This window comes from Nerophis ophidion, linkage group LG07, assembly GCF_033978795.1.
Source record: "Nerophis ophidion isolate RoL-2023_Sa linkage group LG07, RoL_Noph_v1.0, whole genome shotgun sequence".
Classification (NCBI taxonomy): Eukaryota; Metazoa; Chordata; class Actinopteri; order Syngnathiformes; family Syngnathidae; genus Nerophis; species Nerophis ophidion.
In genome coordinates, this window is record NC_084617.1 from 24,733,848 (window position 1) to 24,757,410 (window position 23,563).

The 23,563-nt window shown below is 39.0% G+C and overlaps 1 protein-coding gene across 3 annotated transcripts in view; it reads right to left on the reverse strand.

Moving 5' to 3' along the window:
* LOC133556098 (dual specificity mitogen-activated protein kinase kinase 4-like) overlaps positions 1–23,417 on the reverse strand; it is a 26,816-nt gene extending 3,399 nt beyond the window's left edge. The window contains exons 1-9 of one of the 3 annotated variants that reach the window (XM_061905715.1): positions 22,906–23,416; positions 17,357–17,392; positions 12,566–12,598; positions 7,415–7,517; positions 7,161–7,335; positions 4,004–4,123; positions 3,789–3,908; positions 3,678–3,729; positions 3,471–3,598 (exon numbers count right to left, since the gene is read on the reverse strand). In XM_061905715.1, the coding sequence (XP_061761699.1) occupies positions 3,471–3,598; positions 3,678–3,729; positions 3,789–3,908; positions 4,004–4,123; positions 7,161–7,335; positions 7,415–7,517; positions 12,566–12,598; positions 17,357–17,392; positions 22,906–23,044 (906 nt within the window). In that variant the 5' untranslated portion in view covers positions 23,045–23,416. Of the gene's footprint in view, positions 1–3,470; positions 3,599–3,677; positions 3,730–3,788; positions 3,909–4,003; positions 4,124–7,160; positions 7,336–7,414; positions 7,518–12,565; positions 12,599–17,356; positions 17,393–22,905 lie in introns of all 3 variants that reach the window. The other 2 variants (XM_061905717.1, XM_061905716.1) reach the window with 2 other exon arrangements.
* Between the last annotated feature and the right edge of the window lie 146 nt (positions 23,418–23,563).

The following is a 23,563-nucleotide window of genomic DNA, read 5'->3' on the forward strand; positions in this document are numbered from 1 at the left end:
AACGAACACTGAAATGCAAGTTATTGTTTATGCTATGGCGCCATCTTTTGGACAAGTTTGCTCACTGCAGGTGCTGCAGTGTCCTTTCATTTAGTGCTTGTAACAGAAGTAGAAGTGCTGTTCCGTCTTCTAGCCGTCCATAGCGTTTCTGCTTGTATGAATTCTTCATCACTCCAAGCAACGTATGTGAGTTTTATGTATAACTAAAACTCGTCCCATGTGTGATGTCTGTAGGAGTGTTTTCATGCATATTTGTATCTGCTATCATAATGTTATGAAGCGAGCATCGTTAGCATTAGAGAATATGCTAACATGTTTACGGGTGTTTGTGTTAATATTATTAACCTACAACTTTCTTTTTGTATTGTTTCAGTTTCACAAATTCCTCAGTATATTCACCAAAACATCACTGTGGAGTTATTAAGTCTGTTTAGCTGATTGGAGAGCTGACTCCCGCAGTTAGCGGGTCCATGACGATGACTTCTGTTTTGGTTGATCTGCCGTTTTACTGCCATGATACAGACACCGTTTGGAAACAATCAAGTCATGTAAATAAACATTTACAGAATCTTTCTGTGTAAATAACACATTCCACAAAATATATATATGTGGCTTATAGTATGGTGCGGCTGATACATGGAAAAATATTTTTATGTCCTAAAATTTTGTGGGCGCGGCTTATATACCAGTGAGCTCTATAATCTGGAAAATTCGGTAGTTAGCCTAGTGGACACGTCATCAATGGTTGTGTGACTTTAAAAGAGGCCACCATAAATATGTATCACATTTGGTGGGTGAAACAAAAAGATTCACTTTGGGCAAGCCTCGTCTAAAGACTTTGCTAAAACAACTCAAACAGGAAATTAAACATCAACGTACTCGTCACTGACACCTGGAAAACTACAGCCGACATTCCTTCACTCAATAAGAACATCCACAACGTACACTCACACAGACTGTGCGTGTGTATGTGTGTGTGTGTGTATGTGTTGCCTCGCCAAATTTAGAGTGGAAAACTGCTGGGGGGCAGAGTGGAGGAGGGGCATAGAGTAGGGCGTGCCATCAGCTGAAGTCAGCATAAACCCCCAGACAGAAAATAACCACGGCGAGACGAGACAACGTCTATGGCAAACCTGCTGGGTTTCAATAAAAAAGAAAAAAAATGCATAGTCAACATCTGAGAGTCAAAATAAAGATGTTACAAAATGTTTTGAACAGAAGTTATGAAGCACAGGAAACTTTTTAAGCTATCTTTAGTGGAATAAAGGAAACTGAGCGAACCCTCTTATCAGTCATACACTATCTTTGTGTCTGTGGGTGGAGGCGAGGAAACTAGCATACACACAAGTTTAGCATACGCACACAAGTTGAGGCTAATGTAAACACAAGGCAACGTAGTACAAATGATACCCATCAGCTCTATTTTACTTCCTATTTTACTTCGACCCAAAAAATAAAGTGGCGAGACAGGACAAATGTTTTGCGAAAAAAATAAAAATACATTCTGATTTTTAAATATCTTTTAAGAATAGTTACAAATAAGAATCGCAAATCATTTGAAAATCAATGTTTTTTACTTTCCTTTATGTGCTTAGTTTTACAATAACTATTTGGAAGTAATCAACTAACAATCTCATGTTTGAGAATTTTAAATTAAATGAAAGTTTATTTGTAGGAAGGGCAGGATAATAAATGTTAAATAGCTAAAATACAGCATATACAAAAATATATTGGATTGTTTTTAGTAGATGTGGGAATCATTGGGCACGTCACTATTCAGTTTGATTATTTGGGCGACGATTTGATTCACAATCGATTCTCACTTTAACACGATTCCTGTAATAAAGTATTCGGTGTATAAATGATAATAAAATATTTTCAAAACAGGTTACAGCTTACAAAAGCTCCTCTTGACTGCTGACATACCGTACCACTTATACGCACATTGTTGGCCTAAAAATGTATTTTTAAAAATATATTTTACAAAAATTACAGAATGTTAATCAACATGGTAAGAAAAAGAAAATAGAGCAACCCCAACTAACCTAATCACAGCTTTACATTACTTACAATAGAAATGTACAAAGTAATTGAAAATACATACCAACAATACTCAAAAAGGAAAATCAAAAATGTATAGAAACTGCAGTTCGAATATTAATAATAATAATAACAATAATAATTATTATTATTATAAAAATAATAATAATAATATCAATAATAGTTGTTTAATGTTTGTAATATGAACATGTATTAAAAAAAAAGGTAAACACTTTTTAAAACGAATTTTCAAAAATTATGAATAACTTTAGGATGAGAATAAAAAAAACACCGGTGGAAGAGGGGTTAGTGTGTCTGCCTCACAATACAAAGGTCCTGAGTAGTCCTGGGTTCAACCCCGGGCTCGGGATCTTTTTGTGTGGAGTTTGCATGTTCTCCCCGTGAATGCGTGGGATCCTTCCGGGTACTCCGACTGCCTCCCACTTCAAAAGACATGCACCTGGGGATAGGTTGATTGGCAACACTAAATTGGCCCTAGTGTGTGAATGTGAGTGTGAATGTCGTCTGTCTATCTGTGTTGGCCCTGCGATGAGGTGGCGACTTGTCCAGGGTGCACTCCGCCTTCCACCCGATAGTAGCTGAGATAAGCACCAGCGCCCCCCGCGACCCCAAAGGGAATTAGCGGTAGAATGGATGGATGGATGGACGGTACATTAAAAATTAACAAAATGAAATAAAATTACAATAAATAAAAATTGGGATTTGGATGTGAACAAAGCAATTGCAAAGACATAAACAATAATTAAAGGAAAATCAAAAAAGGAATTAAAAACAGCAGTACCAATAATAATAATAATACCAATATAAATATTAGTAATTTAATGTTTGTAATTAAAAAATATATATAAAAAAAAAAAAAGACACTTTTTTATTTATTTGTAAAGGTTATGAATCAATTTAGAATTAGAATATAAAAAACTACATTTAAACTATATAAATAAATAACTAAAATAGAATTAGAATACATAAAATTGGCGATTTGGATGTGAATAGAAAGGTACAAAGACAAAAAAAAGATTTTAAAGAAGGATCTTCAAAAAGCAATAAAAAAAGCCGTTCCAATAATAATAATAATACTAATAGTACTACTAATAATAATGACATCAATAATATTTGGTTAATGTTTGTAATCCAAAAATGGATTAAAATAAAAATAAAAAAAAGTGAATTGATTTTTCAAAATTATAATTACATTTGGAATTAGAATGGAAAAACTACATAAAAAATGTCACAAAATAGAATTAGAATAAATGAAAATTGCAATTTGGATGTGAATATATTTTTTTGGAGCAGCCCTAGTTTTTAAGCCTCTTTCAAGTCGAAAACGTGTCGATGCAGCTTTGCTTGATTTACAACCTGACTCTCACTGGACACCGCTGCGCTATAAAAGGTCAAGCCAGGTCACTCACCGCCATGTAGGGTCGGCATCCGGCATCGCGGGTCTTAGCGATGGAGTCCACCAGCTGGCCACTGATGCCAAAGTCGCACAGCTTGATGTTGCCGTTTCTGTCCAGAAGAATGTTTGAGGGCTTGATGTCTGCCACAGAGAAGGAAGTCAAGAAGGTTCCAGAGAGCATTTGACAGCACGCAGGACTAGGCGAGGAAAAGTGCGCTACCTCGGTGTATTATTTTCAAGTTTTCTTTTAGGTGGTTAAGTGCTTTCACAGTCTGCAGAGTCAAAAGGAAGTTAGCGCGCGTGACAAGAGGGATAAAGTTCAACAACTTACAGCTAAAGTTATTTTTCCTAAGATTTCCTCTGGAATCACGTCGTCTAAAGAGCAATATACAAATTTGTAGAACTTGTCTAAGGAGGTAGCCATGAGTTCCATGCAGATCCAACAGTCGCCCTGGAAGAAATCAGTTATTATTATTATTATTATTATTAATATTCCATGTTAAATGCTGAAAAGTTGGTATTGTTGTTGTCAACGTTCTCGCTCACCTCTCGGAAAAGAGCGCCGTAAAACTGCACGATGTAAGGACAGTCGCTGCTGCGCATCACCACGTCTAAGTCCATCAGCAGCTGCTTCTGCTCCTTCTCGTCCACTGTGGAGCGAATCCTCTGCAGACACACGCCGCCACCATGACATCATAGTTGCCGAACCGTTAACGAGACTTACAGCGTTGCTAGCAAACGACGAGGAAACACAATCGAGGGAATAAACCTCATTAAGGTATAGCTCGGTTGGTAAAGCGGCCGTGCCAGCAACTTGGGGGTTGCAGGTTCGATCCCCGCTTGTACCATCATAATCACTGCCGTTGTGTCCTTGGGCAAGACACTTTACCCACTTGCTCCCAGTGCCACCCACACTGGTTTTAAAATGCAACTTAGATATTGGGTTTCACAATGTAAAGCCCTTTGAGTCACTTGAGAAAAGCGCTATATAAATATAATTTACTTCACTTCACTGAAAAAACACAAAAACGCGTAGACCGAAGGCTTTGTCCTGCTGCAATAATCCTGAGGCGGACCTAGTGAGTGACTTTGTATCAAGTACCTCGGGACCGCCAGCAAAACAGTGTCAAATACATCCTCACCACTGGGTGGCGCAGTGACTATCACAGTGAGATCAGACCAAAAACATCCCGCATTAGCATTAGCATATACTGTAGCTAGCAGGACATACATTGTAAAGAATGTGAGTGCTGAGAAGAAGTGGATGATATTAATTGAATTAGAGACAGAAATCTTCAAAAAGATGATACAGGTGTGTGTAGGGACGGGTACTGTTCACATTTGACCAATTACCAGTACCTGGGAATCGATTCACAACGGTACCAATTATGTGTAATAAATACTGTTTTTAATAATAAATAAACAAAAATATTGATATATCTTGTTTTATTATCACATTCCTGAGCTTCAGTTACAGTTGCAAGTCTAATGGCAGTAGTGTATGGTTTGTGGTGCGTCAGTTCAGTCATTGCCGTCTCATCTTTTGTTGCGCCCTAATAAGTGTCAATACTCTGAGTATTGTACTTACTTTTATACACTAACTGTTTGATTGTAACTTGCATCTTGTTGTTTTCATTAACAAATTTGGAAGTGTTGAAATCGCCATGTAAAATTGCTAATGCATGTCAATAGCAAAGACAACGTATATTAGGATCAAGGTAGTGCATTTACTTACGTAGAAGCGTTTCTTTGATTAATTTCTTTGGTGTCATTGAAAATTGCAACATCACCTTGAGGCAGTTGGGCTAAATCCGCTCTCAGTGCTGCTTGAGTGATCGCCGAGTCCCGAAGTCGGCAGCTGGGCATGGCATCACCCGCAACCCAAGTATCGAAACGTGGCGCTGTTGGATTCTACCTAAATCGGTTTTAGTCGATGGCTCGGTTGGTAAAGCGGCGAGTTCCAGGTTTGATCCCTGCTCTGCCATTCTAGTCCCTTTACCCACCTGCTCCCACTGCCACCCACACTGGTTTAAATCTAACTTAAAGGCCTACTGAAATGAGATGTTCTTATTTAAACGGGGATAGCAGGTCCATTCTATGTGGCATACATGATCATTTCGCGATATTGCCATATTTTTGCTGAAAGCATTTAGTAGAGAACATCCACGAAAAAGTTTGCAACTTTCGGTGCTAAGACAAAAGTCCTGCCTCTACCGGAAGTCGCAAATGATGACGTCACAAGTGTGGGGGCTCCTCACATATTCACATTGTTTATAATGGGAGCCTCCAACAAAAAGTGCTATTCTGACAGAGAAAACGACAATTTCTCCATTCATTTGAGCGAGGATGAAAGATTTGTGTTTGAGGATATTGATAGCGACGGACTAGAAAAAAAAAAGAAAAAAAAAATGCAATTGGGACGGATTCTGATGTTTTTAGACACATTTAATAGGATAATTCTGGGAAATCCTTTATCTTTCTATTGTGTTGCTAGTGTTTTAGTGAGTTAAATAGTACTTGATAGTCGGAAGTGTGTCTCCACGGGTGTCTTGACGCGCAGTGTCTCAGGGGAGTCGACGGCAGCTTTATGGACGACACAAGCGGACGACACAAGCTCAGCTTTTCTCCGGTAAGAAGCGACTTTTTAACCACAATTTTCTCACCGAAACCTGCTGGTTGACATTCCGTCTTGATTCATGTTGGCTTGACCGCGCTCTGACCCATAGTAACGGTTCACCTCCAGGAATTTTAAACAAGGAATCACCGTGTGTTTGTGCGGCTAAAGGCTAAAGCTTTCCAACTCCATCTTTCTCCTTTGACTTCTCCAATATTAATTGAACAATTTGCAAAAGATTCAACAACACAGATCTCCAAAATACTGTGTAATTATGCCGTTAAAGCAGACGACATTTAGCTGTGTGTGTGCAGCGCTCATACTTCCTAAAAACCCGTGACATCTTGCGTACACGTCATCATTACACGACGTTTCCAGGACGAAACTCCCGGGAAATTTTAAATAGTGATTTAGTAACTAAAAAGGCCGTATTGGCATGTGTTGCAATGTTAATATTTCATCATTGACATATAAACTATCAGACTGCGTGGTGGGTAGTAGTGGGTTTCAGTAGGCCTTTAAAAAATGTATTTCACTATGTAAAGCACGTTGAGTCATTAGAGAAAAGCGCCGTATAAATATATAAATGATTTCACGTTACATAAAAAAAAGTAACAGATTTGTTACCCATCCATATGTTTGTGTGTGCAGTCTGCACCATATGAATCAGAATGAGTGGATAACGCCAGCCAAGGATGCCAAAATAACATCTAAACGACGGACATTTACCCATGCAAGTATAGAGAAGCTGCTGATGGCGTGTTTGACGGAGAAGCAGATACTGTAGAAGTCCACCCTCCAAGTTACATACTGTACATTTTCATTACATTACTTCATAAAACTATGGTACTTGTTTGTACTACATACTATTGTATTGTTTTGTACAATATTATCCAAACGTTTATATTTTTTTAAAGTGGCATGTCACATGTTAAAGTTGTGATGTTTTTTTAGGGGGAAAGCACACATTATGTTGATTTTAATTAATTTTGAAATACTGGTTTTAAAAGTACAAAGTGTGTCACAGCACCAATTCAACTGTACTGTCAAGTGTTGTACTGTATCGCTGAATGACATCCAGATGTTCACCTTGACGGCCATGATCTGGTTACTGGGCTTGTGCACCATCTTGTTGACCGAGCCGTACGCCCCGCGGCCAATCTCGCCCAAGTCCTTCAGGTCGTCGGCCGTGAAGTCCCAGTGCTGCTCTGGGGAGAGCTTCAGCTTCCCGGAGGACTCGATGCTGTGCGTCCTTAGCCTCTCGCTTCAACGCACACGTGCACATGGTCAGCACACACACACACCAAAATAACATCTGCGGAGCGAGAAGGCAGCGGGCTCACATATGCGGGTTCTGGAAGGGCGGTCCGGTCGTGTTCAGCGTGAATCTGGTGGTGGGTTTGATGGGCGGGTTGGCAAAGTTCAGCTTGAGGGCTTTGCGTTTACCTGAAAGCGGGGAGATGACAATCAGCGGAGGGAGTAATGCAAGCACAGAAGGTCAAAAGTCAGCTGGGAGGAGATGTTCCGTGCATGGAAGCAGACATCAAATGCAGACAATAAAAGTTAGGTGAGGTCATGCTGCTGTACAACAGCACCCTCGAGTGGCAAGGCGGACAACACTCATCCTGATATTAATATCATTATTGGGAGTAGGGGTGTCTTCATCCGATATTGATGTTACTCCGTTATCAGCAAAAATAACAAGTATGTGATTATATGTGCTTGCATGTAAAAATGTTTGATATTACTTGCGATACAAGCAGTCCTGCTGCGGGTTTATTTTTGTGAGATATCATGTGCGATACAAGCAGTCCTGCAACATGTTTACTTGTGTGTGAAATATCATGTGTGATACAAGCAGTCCTGCAGCGGGTTTATTCCTGTGAGATATCATGGGCAATAGAAGCAGTCCTGCAGCGTGTTTACTTGTGTGTAATATCATGTGAGATACAAGCAGCCTGGCAGTGTTTACTTGTGTGTGTGATATCGTGTGCGACAGGAGCAGTCCTGCAATGTGTTAAATTGTGTTTGATATCACGTGTGATACAAGCAGTCCTGCAACGTGTTTACTTGTGTGTGTAATTTCATTTGCAATACAAGCAGTCCTGCAGCGTGTTGACTTGTGTGTGATAACATGTGATATACAAGCAGTCCAGCAACGTGTTTACTTGTGCGTGTGTGATATCATGTGCAATACAAGCAGCCCTGCAGTGGTTTACTTGTGAGTTTTATTCAGTGCAATACAAGAAGTCCTGCAGTGTGTTTACTTGTGTAAGATATCATGCGCAATACAAGCAGTCCTGCTGCGTGTTTACTTATGTGTGTGAGATATCAGGTGCGATGTAAGCAGTCCTGCAGGATGTTCACTTGTGTGTGATTTCAAGTGTGATACAAGCAGCCCTGCAGTGTGTTTACCTGTGTGTGATATCATGTACGATGCAAGCAGTCCGGCAGTGTGTTTACTTGTTTGTGTGATATCGTGTGCGATAAATGCAAACCATGCAGCGCGTTTACTTGTGTGTTAAGTTACAGTTAAAGTACCATTAATTGTCACACGCACACACAAGGTGTGGTGAGATTATCCTCTGCATTTGAACCATCACCCTCAAACCCTGGGAGGTGAGGGGAGCAGTGAGCAGCAGTGATAGATCATGTGCGATACAAGTAGTCCTGCATCGTGCTTACCTGCGTGTGATATCATGTGCGATGCAAGCAGTCCTGCAACGTGTTTACGTGCGTATGATATCATGTGCAATAAAAGCACTCCTGCTGCATGTTTACTTGTGTGTGAGATATCATGTGCGATATAAGCAATCCTGCAGCATGTTTACTTGTGTGATATCTCCGGTGCGATACAAGCTGCCCTGCAGCGTGCTTACTTGTGCAAATCTTGACAGCCAGTTATCATCTAAATGTCGTCTAATAAGCACACCATTTTTTCTATTTTGGTCAAGTCACTTATGAATGGTAGACATGCTAGGCTATAGGCTTCAAGGAGCTAGCAGCTACACAACAGCCAAGGACACAAAAGCCCACAAGCTACACATAGGTAATAATCATTGAACAATATAACAGCTAATTTGTCAATATAAACAAGTATCAAATAATTATAATTGCATATTACTTATACATATATCCAGTATGTCCATGTATCCAATAACAAACGTGTCCGCATCATTTAACTTACTGCGTAATGAGCTTGACTTCATGAATTATTGTAGCCACTAGGTTTTGCTATAAAAACAACAAAAAACACTCCACTTCAACTAAAAGACAGCATAGGTCTGTTTCAGATGGTTAATAATAAAGAAGTTAGTGTTTATAATACCTTTTATTGTTCTTTTTTACTTGTTTCACTTGATCAAACAGTTTCTAACTTTCCACACTATTAAACAACACAAGTATGTATAATTCCTGCTGATATCGTATCAGACCAATGTCGGCAAACATTCCAGGCTCCAATATCGGAACCGGGCCATTAGTGAAAAAGTGGTATTGGGACACCCCTAATTCCTAATATTTTTTGTTTGTTATTGTTGTTAAGAGATAAGAAATATTATCATACAGCTCATAAATGTTTGAATCCAAGGATGGATCAAGACAAACTTCCACATAAGCACAAGAAGAATATGTCCTGGAATTCCAACCATGGCAAAGGAGAGTTTCAAGTGCAGACTGGTATTTCTAGCCTTCTTGAGACATCAACAAAGAAAAGTACCTTCCATATGAGAACAAGTGATGACATAAATCATGGTCCCAATACAGAAGACCATTGCAATCTAATAGAGAATGTCTCATTTGCACCCCTGGAGGTGAAATCTGTTAAAATTAGTGTGGTCCCAAATAAGGAGGGATTTTTTCAAATTGACTGTGTCAGTTTTAAAATGGCTCCCCCTCTGGTCAACATATGAAATAACAAGTGTGTAGAAATTTGGAGTGGTCCCCCTCTGGCCAACATGTGTAAGAATTTGAAATGCGCCCCCATTGGCCAAAATGTATACAAAATAAATAAATAAATAAATACGTATATAGTGATAACTTGAAGAAAAATAATGAAGATTAAAAACCAATTACAACCAAAAAATATATATTATAATAAAAAAATTAACCAAAAGCAGTCTTTTTCTCACAATGTGTCGACTTTTTTCTTTAAAATTGTTAACAATTTCACATAATGTTTCTGTAATACTGCAATATTTTCTTGTAAAATTACTACTTTTTTATGTAAAATTATTACTTTGTTATGCAAAAAGGGGACATTTGTCATATAAGATTTTTTGCCTATTTTTTGTTGTTTTTGTAAAATAGTGACATTTTTTGAGTACAATTATGACTTGTCATAATTTTGCCAAGTATAATTCTGATTAGTATTATAATATTGCCCAATTTTTTAAGTTTTCTTATAAAATTGTGAATATTGTCGAGTAAAATTACGACTCTTTTCATAAAATTGCCAACATTATAAGCTTTTCTTGTAAAATTGCGACTGTTATTGAGTAAAATTCCAACTTTTATCATAATATTGCACAAAAGTTTTTCTTGTAAAATTTTGACTTCTGCTGAGTAAAAATTATGAATTTTATTATAATACTGCTAAAATTCAAAGTTTTTCTTGCGAAATTGTGACCTTTTTCTTGTGAAATTCCAACTTATTTTTCACAACAAGCATTTTTTATATTTGCATTGTATGTATATATTATACATGTTGGAAATACAAATCTTTATATATCTAGAAAGGGTGGACCTAAAGAGGTATGCATTTTTCTCAGGTCTCAAAAAGGTAACAAATACAAGAATGTGTGTGTGTGTGTGATAGTCTTGACAAGCTTGTCAAAGGGCAAGCAGACCAAAGAACACAAAAGCAAAGCCTGAGGAAAAAGTAGTTTCCTGTTAGAAGTTCCTTGAGGAAAGCAAGAAGCTGTGAGTATTGGACTTGTGCCGCTCTGATAGATGAACGTTAGAAGCAAACTTCCATAATCTGCTAGCTCAGGTTTGTGTTCTGGTGGGTCTCCTTGGATGGTGTACCTAATGAAGTGTCCAGTGAGTGGTAGTTATGGGACGCTATAGATCAGGGGTCACCAACGCGGTGCCCGTGGGCACCAGGTAGCCCGTAAGGACAAGATGAGTCGCCCGATGGCCTGTTCTAAAAATAGCTCAAATAGCAGCACTTACCTGTGAGCTGCCTCTATTTTTTAAATTGTATTTATTTACTAGCAAGCTGGTCTCGCTTTGCTCGACATTTTTAATTCTAAGAGAGACAAAACTCAAATAGAATTTGAAAATCCAAGAAAATATTTTAAAGACTTGGTCTTCACTTGTTTAAATAAATTCATTTATATTTTTACTTTGCTTCTTATAACTTTCAGAAAGAAAATTTTAGAGAAAAAAAATATAACCTTAAAAATGATTTTCGGATTTTTGAACACATATATTTTTTACCTTTTAAATTCCTTCCTCTTCTTTCCTGACAATTCAAATCTATGTTGAATTATTTTTTTATTTATTGCTAAGAATAATAAATACATTTTAATTTAATTCTTCATTTGAGTTTCTATTTTTTTGACGATCAATATTTGTGAAATATTTCTTCAAACTTATTAAGATTAAAATTAAAAAAAATTATTCTGGCAAATCTAGAAAATCAGTAGAATCAAATTTAAATCTTATTTCAAAGTCTTTTGAATTTCTTTCAAAATTTTTGTTCTGGAAAATGTAGAAGATATAATTATTTGTTTTTGTTAGAAATATAGGTTGGTCCAATTTGTTATATAGTCTAACAAAGTGCACATTGGATTTTAACTTATTTAAAACATGTCATCAAAATTCTAAAATTAATCTTAATCGGGAAAAATTACTAATGATGTTCCATAAATTATTTTTTAAATTTTTTCAAAGATTTGAATTAGCTAATTTTCTCTTAATTTTTTTCGGTTGAATTTTGAATTTTAAAGAGTCGAAATTGACGATAAACTATGTTTCAAAATTAAATTTTAATTTTTTTCGTGTTTTCTCTTCTTTTAAACCGTTCAATTAAGTGTTTTTTCATAATTTATTCTCTACAAAAAACCTTCCGTAAAAGGAAAAAAAATTTACGACGGAATGACAGACAGAAATACCCATTTTTTTTATATGTTTAGATTTATTTATTAAAGGTAAATTGAGTAAATTGGCTATTTCTGGGAATTTATTTAAGTGTGTATCAAACTGGTAGCCCTCCGCATTAATCAGTACCCAAGAAGTAGCTCTTGGTTTCAAAAAAGTTGGTGACCCCTGCTATAGATGCAATAAATCATATCCACGTGTGGGTGACGTCCATGTTGTTTTTCTACATGATGACGTCTACCACAGAGGACGTGTGAGTCTTTGAAACAACATTCAGGATAGCTAAGTGGACAATCTTCATCTTCCTGTCTTTACTAGACAAAGCGGGCAGCACAAGCCCACCAAAGCGTGGATTAGTGGCGAGCGTCAGGACCGACAGGAGTGTGTCTTACTTGGGGGGGCTCCAGACAGGTTTATCTGGAAGCCTGAAGGTGAGAACACAACCTTTATTTCCTTCACACGTGACACAAAAAACAAAAACCCGCCTGCTTGCTGCAACCCTGTGGGAAGGAAGGCGGACATGCACGTGCACGCATCAAACAAGGGGATGAGGCGGCGACATAAACAAGTGAGGCGCGTCGTCGGGAAGCTCACCGTCATTCAGTTAGTTAGCAGCGTTGTGGGGAAAGTCAGAAGACAAGATTACTCAATTGTCACAAACAAGTGTGTGAGCGGCCATCTTGGGAGTTTTCAATTTTCTCCTTTAAGTAATCTTGGAATGTCCTACAATGGTGAGAAGTGATGTAAAGTATAGGAAACATTTAGGAAGGATGGTCATGTGACAGTTACATGACGGTCATGTGTTGGTCATGTGATGCTCATTTGACAGCTATGTAATGGTCATATGTTGCTCATGTGACGGTCATGTGACAGTTATGTGACGGTCACGTGATGCTCATGTGAGAGTTATCTGACGGTCATGTGGCAGTTATATGACTATATGCCGCCGGGCATATAGTATGCGCCTGCCTTGAATTACTGCCGGGTCAAACTCGCTTCGCAAAATAATTAGCGCATGCTTAGTATTACCGCCAGGTCAAACTCGTGACGTCGCGAGTGACACTTACCCTGTCATCATTTTCAAAATGAAGGAGGCTGATTTCAATACCGGTAATTTGAAATCGCATAAAGGGAAGAAGATTAAGAGCTATTCAGTAGGATTTAAGGTCCAAGCTATTGAATACCGGTAGGCTAAAAAGAACAGTAAGCAGCTATGTTTTATTAATATACCTGTGGAGCCGACGGTCCGACAGACAGACAGGGCACGCTGGAGCCCGGCCCAAGATGGCGGAGAGGAGACGGCAAGCGAGCGGAGAGGAGGAGCGGAAGAGCCACCTGGACTGAGGTTTTATTGAAAAATAAACAAAGTAAAACTGCTCAAGCCATGTCCTTCCTTGGTGGTCCTGGGAACCCGCAAGACGACGGCTTGAGACCGTCACAATACCAGAGCTGCGTCTGCCAAATATGAGTCATTAAATGACTACTGCCTCCTGGTGGTAGAGGGCGCTAGTGATCCTTCTTGCGACTACTCGGCTGCAGAAGAAGTGACGTGATATGTGCTGGAGGAGGTAATAAAGGAAGATCTCCATCGAGACAGAGAGACTTTTAAAACTGAAGACAGATAAGGAAGGCTTCCATAAACAAGTTATCGTTGCTTTTGATCAGAAGGAGCTGGCACGGACTATATTTATAAGTAAAGGTAAGAGCATAATAAAGTTGTTGTTTTTTATTAAATGTGCTTTTCATGATGGTATCCTTAAATCACACTCAAATTTTTACTGCATGCCTTTGGTAAGTGCCGGAGTGAGAAGGGGTTTTAAAATAGTTAGCGCATGCTTACTTTTACCGCATGCCTTTGGTAAGCACAGGAATGAGAAGAGGTTTTAAATTAAATAGCACCCCGGCGGCAATTCAAGCAAATACGGTCCTCGATATATTGCGGGTTTGTCTCTGTGCGATATAGAAAATGACTATCTCGAGATATTCGAGTATACATCCTCTCACAGTTGCTTTAAGCAGCGGGCAATACACCACAGGCGTTTCTTACTCTTTCTTGTCTCTGCTTCTCACAGAGACATAAAACAAGCGCACCTTCTTACATACGTCACGTACTGACGCGAGTGCAACGTCACATGCCCTCGCCGAGCAGAGAGGTAGCGACATGGGTAACGTTAGCAGTGGCAGGTGCTGACGGAGCGGTGCGAGTGGTAATACGAGAGAGAGAAGGTGTGACTCCGGTAACAAATGAAGGAAGAATTAATTCCCAAGAAAAACAGTACAGGGTTCATCGTCTGGCGGTGGTTTAGCTTCAAGTGGCAAGATGTTATATAAGTATGCAGCAAAAACGTTGCTACAAAAGGTAGCACCACTGCTGATGTATAGCACTATTTGAAAAGTCCCCCGCTAAAGAATGAGGAGTGCTTGAAACTCTGCATGTCAACATCTCGGCTGGTGCCACACCTAATGAAATGCCCAAGCAACCATTTTCACATCAACACCGTACGAAAAAAATAGTCTAAAACAGAAGGAGATAACGTTCGCAGTAACATACCACATAGCAATGGACATACACTATTTGATTTCCTATTATGCAGCTATTTTTTTTTTTTTGGACACTTATTGAAACATCTTGTGTGACATCATGCACAAAAGTGCACTTTATATGTTTTAAACCATTGTAGTGGCGTTCTGTACAAAAAGTGAACTTTAATTCAATGTGGTTTTGATATGTCGTCTTAGTGACATCATGCACAAAAGTGCACTCATAGCTTGTTTTAAAATGTCTCTGAACCTCTTGCACTTTCAGTTTTTGAATTTACATGAATGTATTTGCCACTGCTTAATAACTGTTTAATAAATACAGTTTTGGTAAATTTACTTAGTTGTGATTTCCCTCTCTGCATGAAAGTTTAAAATGAGCATATGCAGTATGAACAAGAATGTTTTGATGAAGACACATTGAATCATCATACTGGTGTTATTATATGCATCAAGTGTTAATTCAAGGCTAAGGCAAAATATCGAGGTATATATCGTGTATCGTGACATGGCCTAAAAATAGAGATATTAATAAAAGGCCATATTGCCCAGCCCTATGTGAAAGTCACGTGATGCTCATGTGACAGTTATTTGAGGGTCATATAACCGTTATGTGACTGGCATATGTTGCTCATGTGACGGTCATATGAGGGTCATGTAATGCTCACGTGACGATTTTGTGACCGTCATGTGACGGTCATGTGACGATCCAAGCAAGCTGACTCTAGCAGTGAGTCAGGTAAGATATCTCACTTTTAAAAGTTTATTTTTGCTATTGAAAATTTCATTTTTAATCAATGTAAAAAAAAAATTAACTTTATTGTATGTGAAATATTAAAATTTAACTGTTCTTAGTATATTTCTTTAATGAATTAATAGACAGCAGGCTAACAAATCATCTTTTAGCATCAAAACTGTTATGAAAAGTCTAAAAATGCTAATAATACACCCAATAAAATGTGTGTTTTTCAATGATTTCACATGAATATGTATCCTTTCTTCAATTTAAAGTACATTTGTACTACAGTAAAAAGTGAATACGGTAATGCATTTATCATGAACAATGTCATACCGTAAATTCTGGATTATAGGCCGCTACCTTTTTCCTACACTTTGAAACCTGACGCCTATAATAAGGTATGGCTTGTTTTAAGACTTTTTTTCCGCTGACGGCCATAATGCAAATAGTACAAAAAAAACAAAAACAAGCAAATACACTGAAAAAGTCCCATTGTTTCTGCTACTGAGCCATTTTTTGTACGAGTTTGTTCACTGCAGTTGCTGCAGTGCTCTTCTGTTTAGTGCTTTCAACCGGAAGTAGAAGTGTCGTTCCGTCTTCTAGCCATCCATAGCGTTTTTACTCATATGGACTCTTCATTCATCACTCAAAGCAAAGCTTGTAAGGTTTACAATATAAATAAAACAATTCTTACTTACTTAACTCTCCCTTGTTTGATGTCTGTCAGAGTGTTTTCATTAATATTTGTATGTGCTATCGTAATGTAAAGAACCTAGTATCCTTTGCATTAGCTAATATGGCAACACGTTTACGAGTGTCCGTGTTATTATCATAACAAAAACTTTCTTTTTGTATTTTTTTTTTGTTTCACAGATTCTTCAGTAAATTCACCAAAACATCCCCGTGGAGTTATTGAGTCTGTTTAGCTTATTGGAGAGCTCTTGGGTCCATGACAATGACTTATGTTTTGTTTGATCGGCCGTTTTACTGTCATGTGACAGAAGCCGTTTGAAAACAATTAAGGTATGTAAATAAACATTTACAGAATCTTACTGTGTAAATAACTAATTTCACAATGTAAACATCTGCGGCTTATAGTCTGATGCGGCTAACATATGGAAAAATATTTTTTCTTCTAAAATTTTTTGGGTTCGGCTTATATTCTGGTGCGCTCCTTCGGAAAATACGGTACATTTAACATCACACAACTTTCACACAAACTACTATTTTGTTTGATTTGGTCTTCAATGAAAATCTATCGCAACGTTTCGCCGCTGTTATATACGGCAAAACATTGTATGTTACAAAATAGTTTGTTTTCCCCGCGTATGAAGTGTCCAAACAAAATATTTTACACATTAGTGATTTACTCCCTGCACTTTTTAATTTAGCTCTCCTACAAAATAATACACCATGGGGCAAAACAAAGTTGCGAATGAAAGCACTTCAATAAAGAAGGTGAGATACACTATTGAATTCAAGAAATAATTTGGAGCAAAATCTAAAGTTAACTCTCCCCTCCTCTCTTTGCCAATAAATGTTCAATACAGTTCATTTATCATTTCTATATGTTTTATATGGTTTACTGCATGTAAAACTATCATTAGTTATTATAAAATTGGTTTGGTGGTAATCGGTTGGCTGTCTGGAACGCATTAATTTGATTTGCTTTATTTCTTACTGGAAAATTTGTAAGATTAGTTTTTTTTTCTCAGACCATACGGAGGTACCTATGTGTTCTAGAAATAAAAAAAATACTGCAGATGTGTTCTATGTAAGTGGCTATTACACTTTTAATGGATCTGAATTACATTTTTTTACTTTATCTGAATGTTAATTCAACATGCCGCTCAGCTGTCACTACTAAACTAAACAATGATGCTACAATGAACTTAAATGGTCCTACCTGTTTCGCTTTGACATCTCCAGCAGGTGTTGGAGTCTGGAAATTGCAATCAGACATTTAGTGTTCATTCATAATTCATTTATAATGCATTGATTGACAGGAGGTGATCGTGTCACACGACCACGTGATTGCAGTAACCTCATTGCAAATGTTACAGGTATATTTTCCTTCCTTTTGGTAGAATAAGAATGTCTTAGAAATCACTAGATTTGGCCTTAGTTCTGCTGGAAAAGAAATATGCATCATGAGCTCTGAGAATTTGGATAAATCATGATTAATCAGAGGTGATTACTTGCATGCACTGATAAAATTCGCTTGAGAAAAGGCCCAATTTTTGTATACAAATGCAATTTTTACTGTCAGATTGTCATCCAGAAACGTTTTTGAACATTTGACTTAAGTACATGTCATTTATTTGCACAAAACTTGCCAACAGTTTTATCTAAAGTTTTTTCAGGCTGTATTTTGGTATACAGTACAGGTGCGGAGAATTGCAGTACTTAAAGGCCAAATGTTCCTTGTTGTCTTTTTTACCCAAGTTTTTACCTAAGTTTTTGGTACTGTACTGGGTTTTGTACTTTCAATATTTAAGGATTACTTTACGAATTATTTTTTATACATTTTTTAGTCTATGCATATCATATCAGATACATGCCAAATGTGTAACTAAGAGTAACTAATTACTCGTACAATGAGGTAACTGATTGTGAAATATATACACAATTTAAAACAAATGTGTGTCGTTAAACCACTAATTGTGATATAAGTTAGCCAATGGTGTTCTGAAAAATGTAACTGTGAGGAAGTTGCAAACAGATCCTTTAAATGGTGTGGTATGCCACATTAAATGACTTAGAAGGCCATTTTATATGGTGTTGTATGCCATAATTAATGATGTGGCGGGTGATTTTAAATGACGTTGAGGGCCACGTTAAACGGTGTGTTATGTGTCACGTTACATGAAGTGGTGGGCCACTTTCAATGATGTGGTGGGCCAAATTAGATGACTTGTTGGGATATTTTAAATGGTGTAGTATGCCACATTTAATAGTGTGGCGGGTCATTTCGAATGTGTGTGGCGGGTCACTTCAAACGGGTCACTTCAAACGACTTGGCGAGCTATTATAAATGGTGTGGTATGCCACGTTTAAAGATGTGGCGGGTCATTTTTTAATGACATGGAGGGCCACTTTAATGGTGTGGCGGGCCAATTTCAATGATGTGGTGGGCCAAATTAAATGACTTGGTGGGCCATAATAAATGGTGTGGTATGCCACGTTTAAAAGGTGTGGAGGGCCACATTCAATGAAGTGGCGGGTCATTTTAAATGGGTGGTATGCCATATTTATTGGTGTGACAGTTCATTTTTAAATGACGTGGAGGGACACTTTAAATGGTGGGATATAAGAAACACTAAATGGTGTGGCGGGCCAATTTCAATGATGTGGTGGGCCAAATTAAATGACTTAGCGGCTATTTTAAGTGGTGAGGTATGCCACATTTACTAGTGTAGCGGGTCACTTCAAACGACTTGGCGAGCTATTATAAATGGTGTGGTATGCCACATTTAAAGATGTGGCGGGTCATTTTTTAATGACGTGGAGGGCCACTTTAATGGTGTGGCGGGCCAATTTCAATGATGTGGTGGGCCAAATTAAATCTATTGGTGGGCCATGATAAATGGTGTGGTATGCCACATTTAAAAGGTGTGGTGGGTCATTTTTAAATGACGTGGAGGGCCACGTTAAACGGTGTGGTATGTACCACATTAAAGGCTTACTGAAACCCACTACTACCGATCAGGCAGTCGGGATGGTTTGTATATCAATGATGAAATCTTAACAATGGAACACATGCCAATACGGCCGGTTTAGTTTACTAAATTACAATTTCAAATTTCCCGTGGAGTTTCCTGTTGAAAACGTCGCGGAATGATGACGCGTATGTTGACGCGTGTTTGTGACGTTATTGGTTGGAGGGGACATTTTAGCCAAGCACCACTTACGGCTAAAAGTCATCTCTTTTCATCACGCAATTACATAGTATTTTGGACATCTGTGTTGCTTAATCTTTTGCAATTTGTTCAATTAATAATGGAGACGTCAAATAAGAATGCTGTTGGTGGAAAGCGGTGGAAAACAGCTGCCTTTAGCAACCGAAACACAGCCGGTGTTTCTTTGTTTGTTGTGAAGCTTTAACACAGAGCGGTCAAGCAATCATGTTTCTCTACGTCAACCAGCAAGTTTTTGGATGGGAAAATTGTGATAATAAGTCGGCTCTTACCGGAGATTTCAGTGGATTACGCGACTTCATCCTGCAGCTCAAAGAGGCAGCTGTGATCTTGGCTCCTCGGCTTCTCTCAGAGACACTGGCGTTCACCGCAACCATCCGACTTTCAGGTATGACTATAATCTCACTAAAATACTATTAACACAATAAGCAGATAAGGGATTTTCCAGAATTATCCTAGTAAATGTGTCTAATTACATCTGAAACGCTCCCACTGCCACCGCCTGGAGCCGTCGCCTTTTCTTTTTTTTTAGTGCTTCACTCTAACTTTCCTCGTCCACGAGCCTTTCATCCTTGCTCAAATTAATGGGGAAATCGTCGCTTTCTCGGTCCGAATTGCTCACATTATAAACAATGTATGGATGTGAGGAGCCCTCACACCGGTGACGTCACGCACACATTGTCTGCTACTTCCGGTACAGGCAAGGCTTTTTTATTAGCGACCAAAAGCTGCGAACTTTATTGTGGATGTTCTCTACTAAATCCTTTCAGCAAGAATATGGCAATATCGCGAAATGATCAAGTATGACACATAGAATGGACCTGCTATCCCCGTTAAAATAAGAACATCTCATTTCAGTAGGCCTTTAAATGGTGTGAAGGGCCAATTTCAATGAAGTGGCGGGTCATTTTAAATGCGTGGTATGACAAATTTAATTTTGTGGCGGGTCATATTTAAATGATGTCTAGGGCCACTTTAAACGGTGTGGTATAAGACATAAAATGGTGTAGCGGGCCATAATAAATGGTGTGGTATGACATTTAATGGCGTGGCGGGTCATTTGTAAATGATGTTGAGGGCCACATTAATCGGTGTGTTATGTGTCACATTAAATGGTGTGGCGGGTCACTTTCATTGATGTGCTGGGCCAAATTAGATGACTTGGCGGGCTATTTTAAAAGGTGTGCTAGCTCATTTTTAAATGATATCCATCCATCTTCTACCGCTTATTCCCTTTTTTGGGGTTGTGGGGGGCGCTGGCGCCTATCTCAACTACAATTGGGCGGAAGGCGGGGTACACCCTGGATAAGTCGCCACCTCATCGCAGGGCCAACACAGACAGACAGACAACATTCACACTCACATTCACACACTAGGAACCATTTAGTGTTGCCAATCAACTTATCCCCAGGTGCATGTCTTTGGAAGTGGGAGGAAGCCGGAGTACCCGGAGGGAACCCACGCATTCACAGGGAGAACATGCAAACTCCACACAGAAAGATCCCGAGCCTGGGATTGAACCCAGGACTGCAGGACCTTCGTATTGTGAGGCAGACGCACTAACCCCTCTGCCACCGTGAAGCCTCAAATGGTGTGGTATGCCACATTTAAAGGTGTGACAGGTCATTTTAAATTATGTTAAGGGCCACTTTAACGGTGTGGTGGGCCAAATTAAATGACTTGGCGGGCCATTTGAAATGTTAAAGGTGTGGCGAGTCATTTTTAAGTAACACGGGAGGGCCATTTTAAATGGTGTGGTATTGTTGTAAGCATTTTGCAAATTTAATGTAAAATCAAATCAAATGTTTATTGGATTCATCACTATACAGTGTACATCCAAGACTAAACAACTGACTAAACTACTACCAAGTGTAGATTCAGGCCGGGTGGCCTATTTCAAGTTCCAGGTAACCCTACATTATTATATTTTATAAATAGTAAACCAAGGCTTCACGGTGGAAGAGGGGTTAGTGCGTCTGCCTCACAATACGAAGGTCCTGCAGTCCTGGGTAAAATCCCAGGCTGGGGATCTTTCTGTGTGGAGTTTGCATGTTCTCCCCGTGAATGTGTGGGTTCCCTCCGGGTACTGCGGCTTCCTCCCACTTCCAAAGACATGCACCCGGAAATAGGTTGATTGGCAAAACTAAATTGGCCCTAGCGTGTGAATGTGAGTGTTGTCTGTCTATCTGTGTTGGCCCTGCGATGAGGTGGCGACTCCTCCCGTCCAAAGGCAAAACCTAGTAACTCACTTCTAGCTGATTTTGAGAAGACAAAGGAAAACCAATCCATCTTGATGCTGTCTTACAAAGATCTACAAAGTCTTCAAACGTATAGATGTTTTCTTGAGCTTTCATTTTCTTGCCGATTGAGCCATGGATTGAATCTGCTCTCATGAACGTGTGCCCTTTCTCCAGATATTTTATCACAATCTCGGGTGGGCTCCATTGTGCGTTTGCACATTGGGCATGAGCCGTGTACAGCGTCCAGTTTTTATTTTGACCTCCACAGTTATCTGCCCAATAGAGTATGCAAGGGGAAGAATCAAGAACAATACATTTAATGAAGGTGCTTGCAACATCCTGGGCCAATCTTCCAAACATCCCCTCGTGCCATAATATCACATAATCAGGTTGACCGTCGGCCCCGATTCGTGCAAATGTCTCATTAAAGACAATAAGGCGACTGACAAAGAAGCTCTGATTGGTCCCTTGAGATACTAGGTTTTTCTGTTGTATCCACGCGGTTATGTGGTAGTTGCTAGGTCCTGCCATGCGCGTAACAGCTTACTTACGGTACAAATTACAATATCGCATACACTAATGTAAAGCATATCACCTAGGAACTCCAAAATTATTATCAGCTCAGTTTTGACCAAAATTGAGTTACTGGGTTTTCCTATTCGACGGGAGAGCACCGTCGAGTCCCCTGAGACACTGCGCGTCAACACACCCGTGGAGACACACTTCCGACTATCAGGTACTATTTAACTATTTCGCGGGAGACTTGTCCAGGGTGTATACCGCCTTCCGCCCGATTGTAGCTGACATAGGCGCCAGTGCCCCCAAAAAGGGAATAAACGGTAGAAAATGGATGGGATGGAAATAGTAAACCAAGTTGTGGTAGTAGTTTAGTCAGTAGTTCTGTCGTGGATGTACACTGTATAGTGATGAATCCAATAAACTTTTGATTTGATTTGACGTTAAATTTGCAAATTTTGCAAATTGCGCGCCATTGGTATTGTGCTTACAACAGTATATCCATCCATTTTCCTACCGCTTGTCCCTGGTATATGCCACGTTAAATTGATGAGTTTGACACCTGTGCATTACGTGAATAACATGACACCTCGGAACAACAGTTTTGAATGGAGTGCAGTAGGTCTCCGTGTTGATAATAATAACAATAATAATAATAATATCATCGTGACTCAGATCATGTTTATTTTAATGGCATCTGCTTCTCCTCACAAGTGATCGCAGTCCAATCCCCCGCAGCTAACAGCTAACCCTTCACCTTCACGCCGACAAGATGGTCTCACCTTGCAGGCTGCTGACTGTTGTGAAGAGTTGTTGAGACGTTTGTTGTTGCTTGTTTGCGTCTGCTGCGCCCTTGTTGCTGCACGGAGACGGCTTGTTAGGGCTGGGACTCGCCATTGTTGTGGTGGATTTGAATTCCATCAGCAGCACCGGCGGCCTATTTCACCTTCTTCTCGGCCCGCTTCACACCAACATACACGCCGGGAGAAGTTGCTGTGGTTGCGGTAAAAGAAGGAGGACGGTGCCAGGCGGCGTTAAAGACTGCCTGTAAACAACATCCAGCGATGCTAACTAAGCTAGGCTAGGCTAGGCTAGGCTAGCAGCAAGAGACAACATGCAGCGATCAGCTGACCAGTGACACTGACTCCACTATACACTGTGATACCTTTAAATATGTCCACTTTAAAACCAAAAATGCTTCTACACGGTAATATAGTTTTTTTTTTAAACGGCGACACGGAAATGTTAATATTTTTTATCGCTATTTAATAATTTTACACACACAGACAAACACAACCGGAAGTTAAAAAATATATATATATTTTGTATTAAACTTTAGAGTTTAGACACGATGATTTTAATGTGTAATGTGATAAGAATATATATACAAATATTTAAAATAATAAATAAAATAAAAATAAATTAAATTCGTTGTTTGGA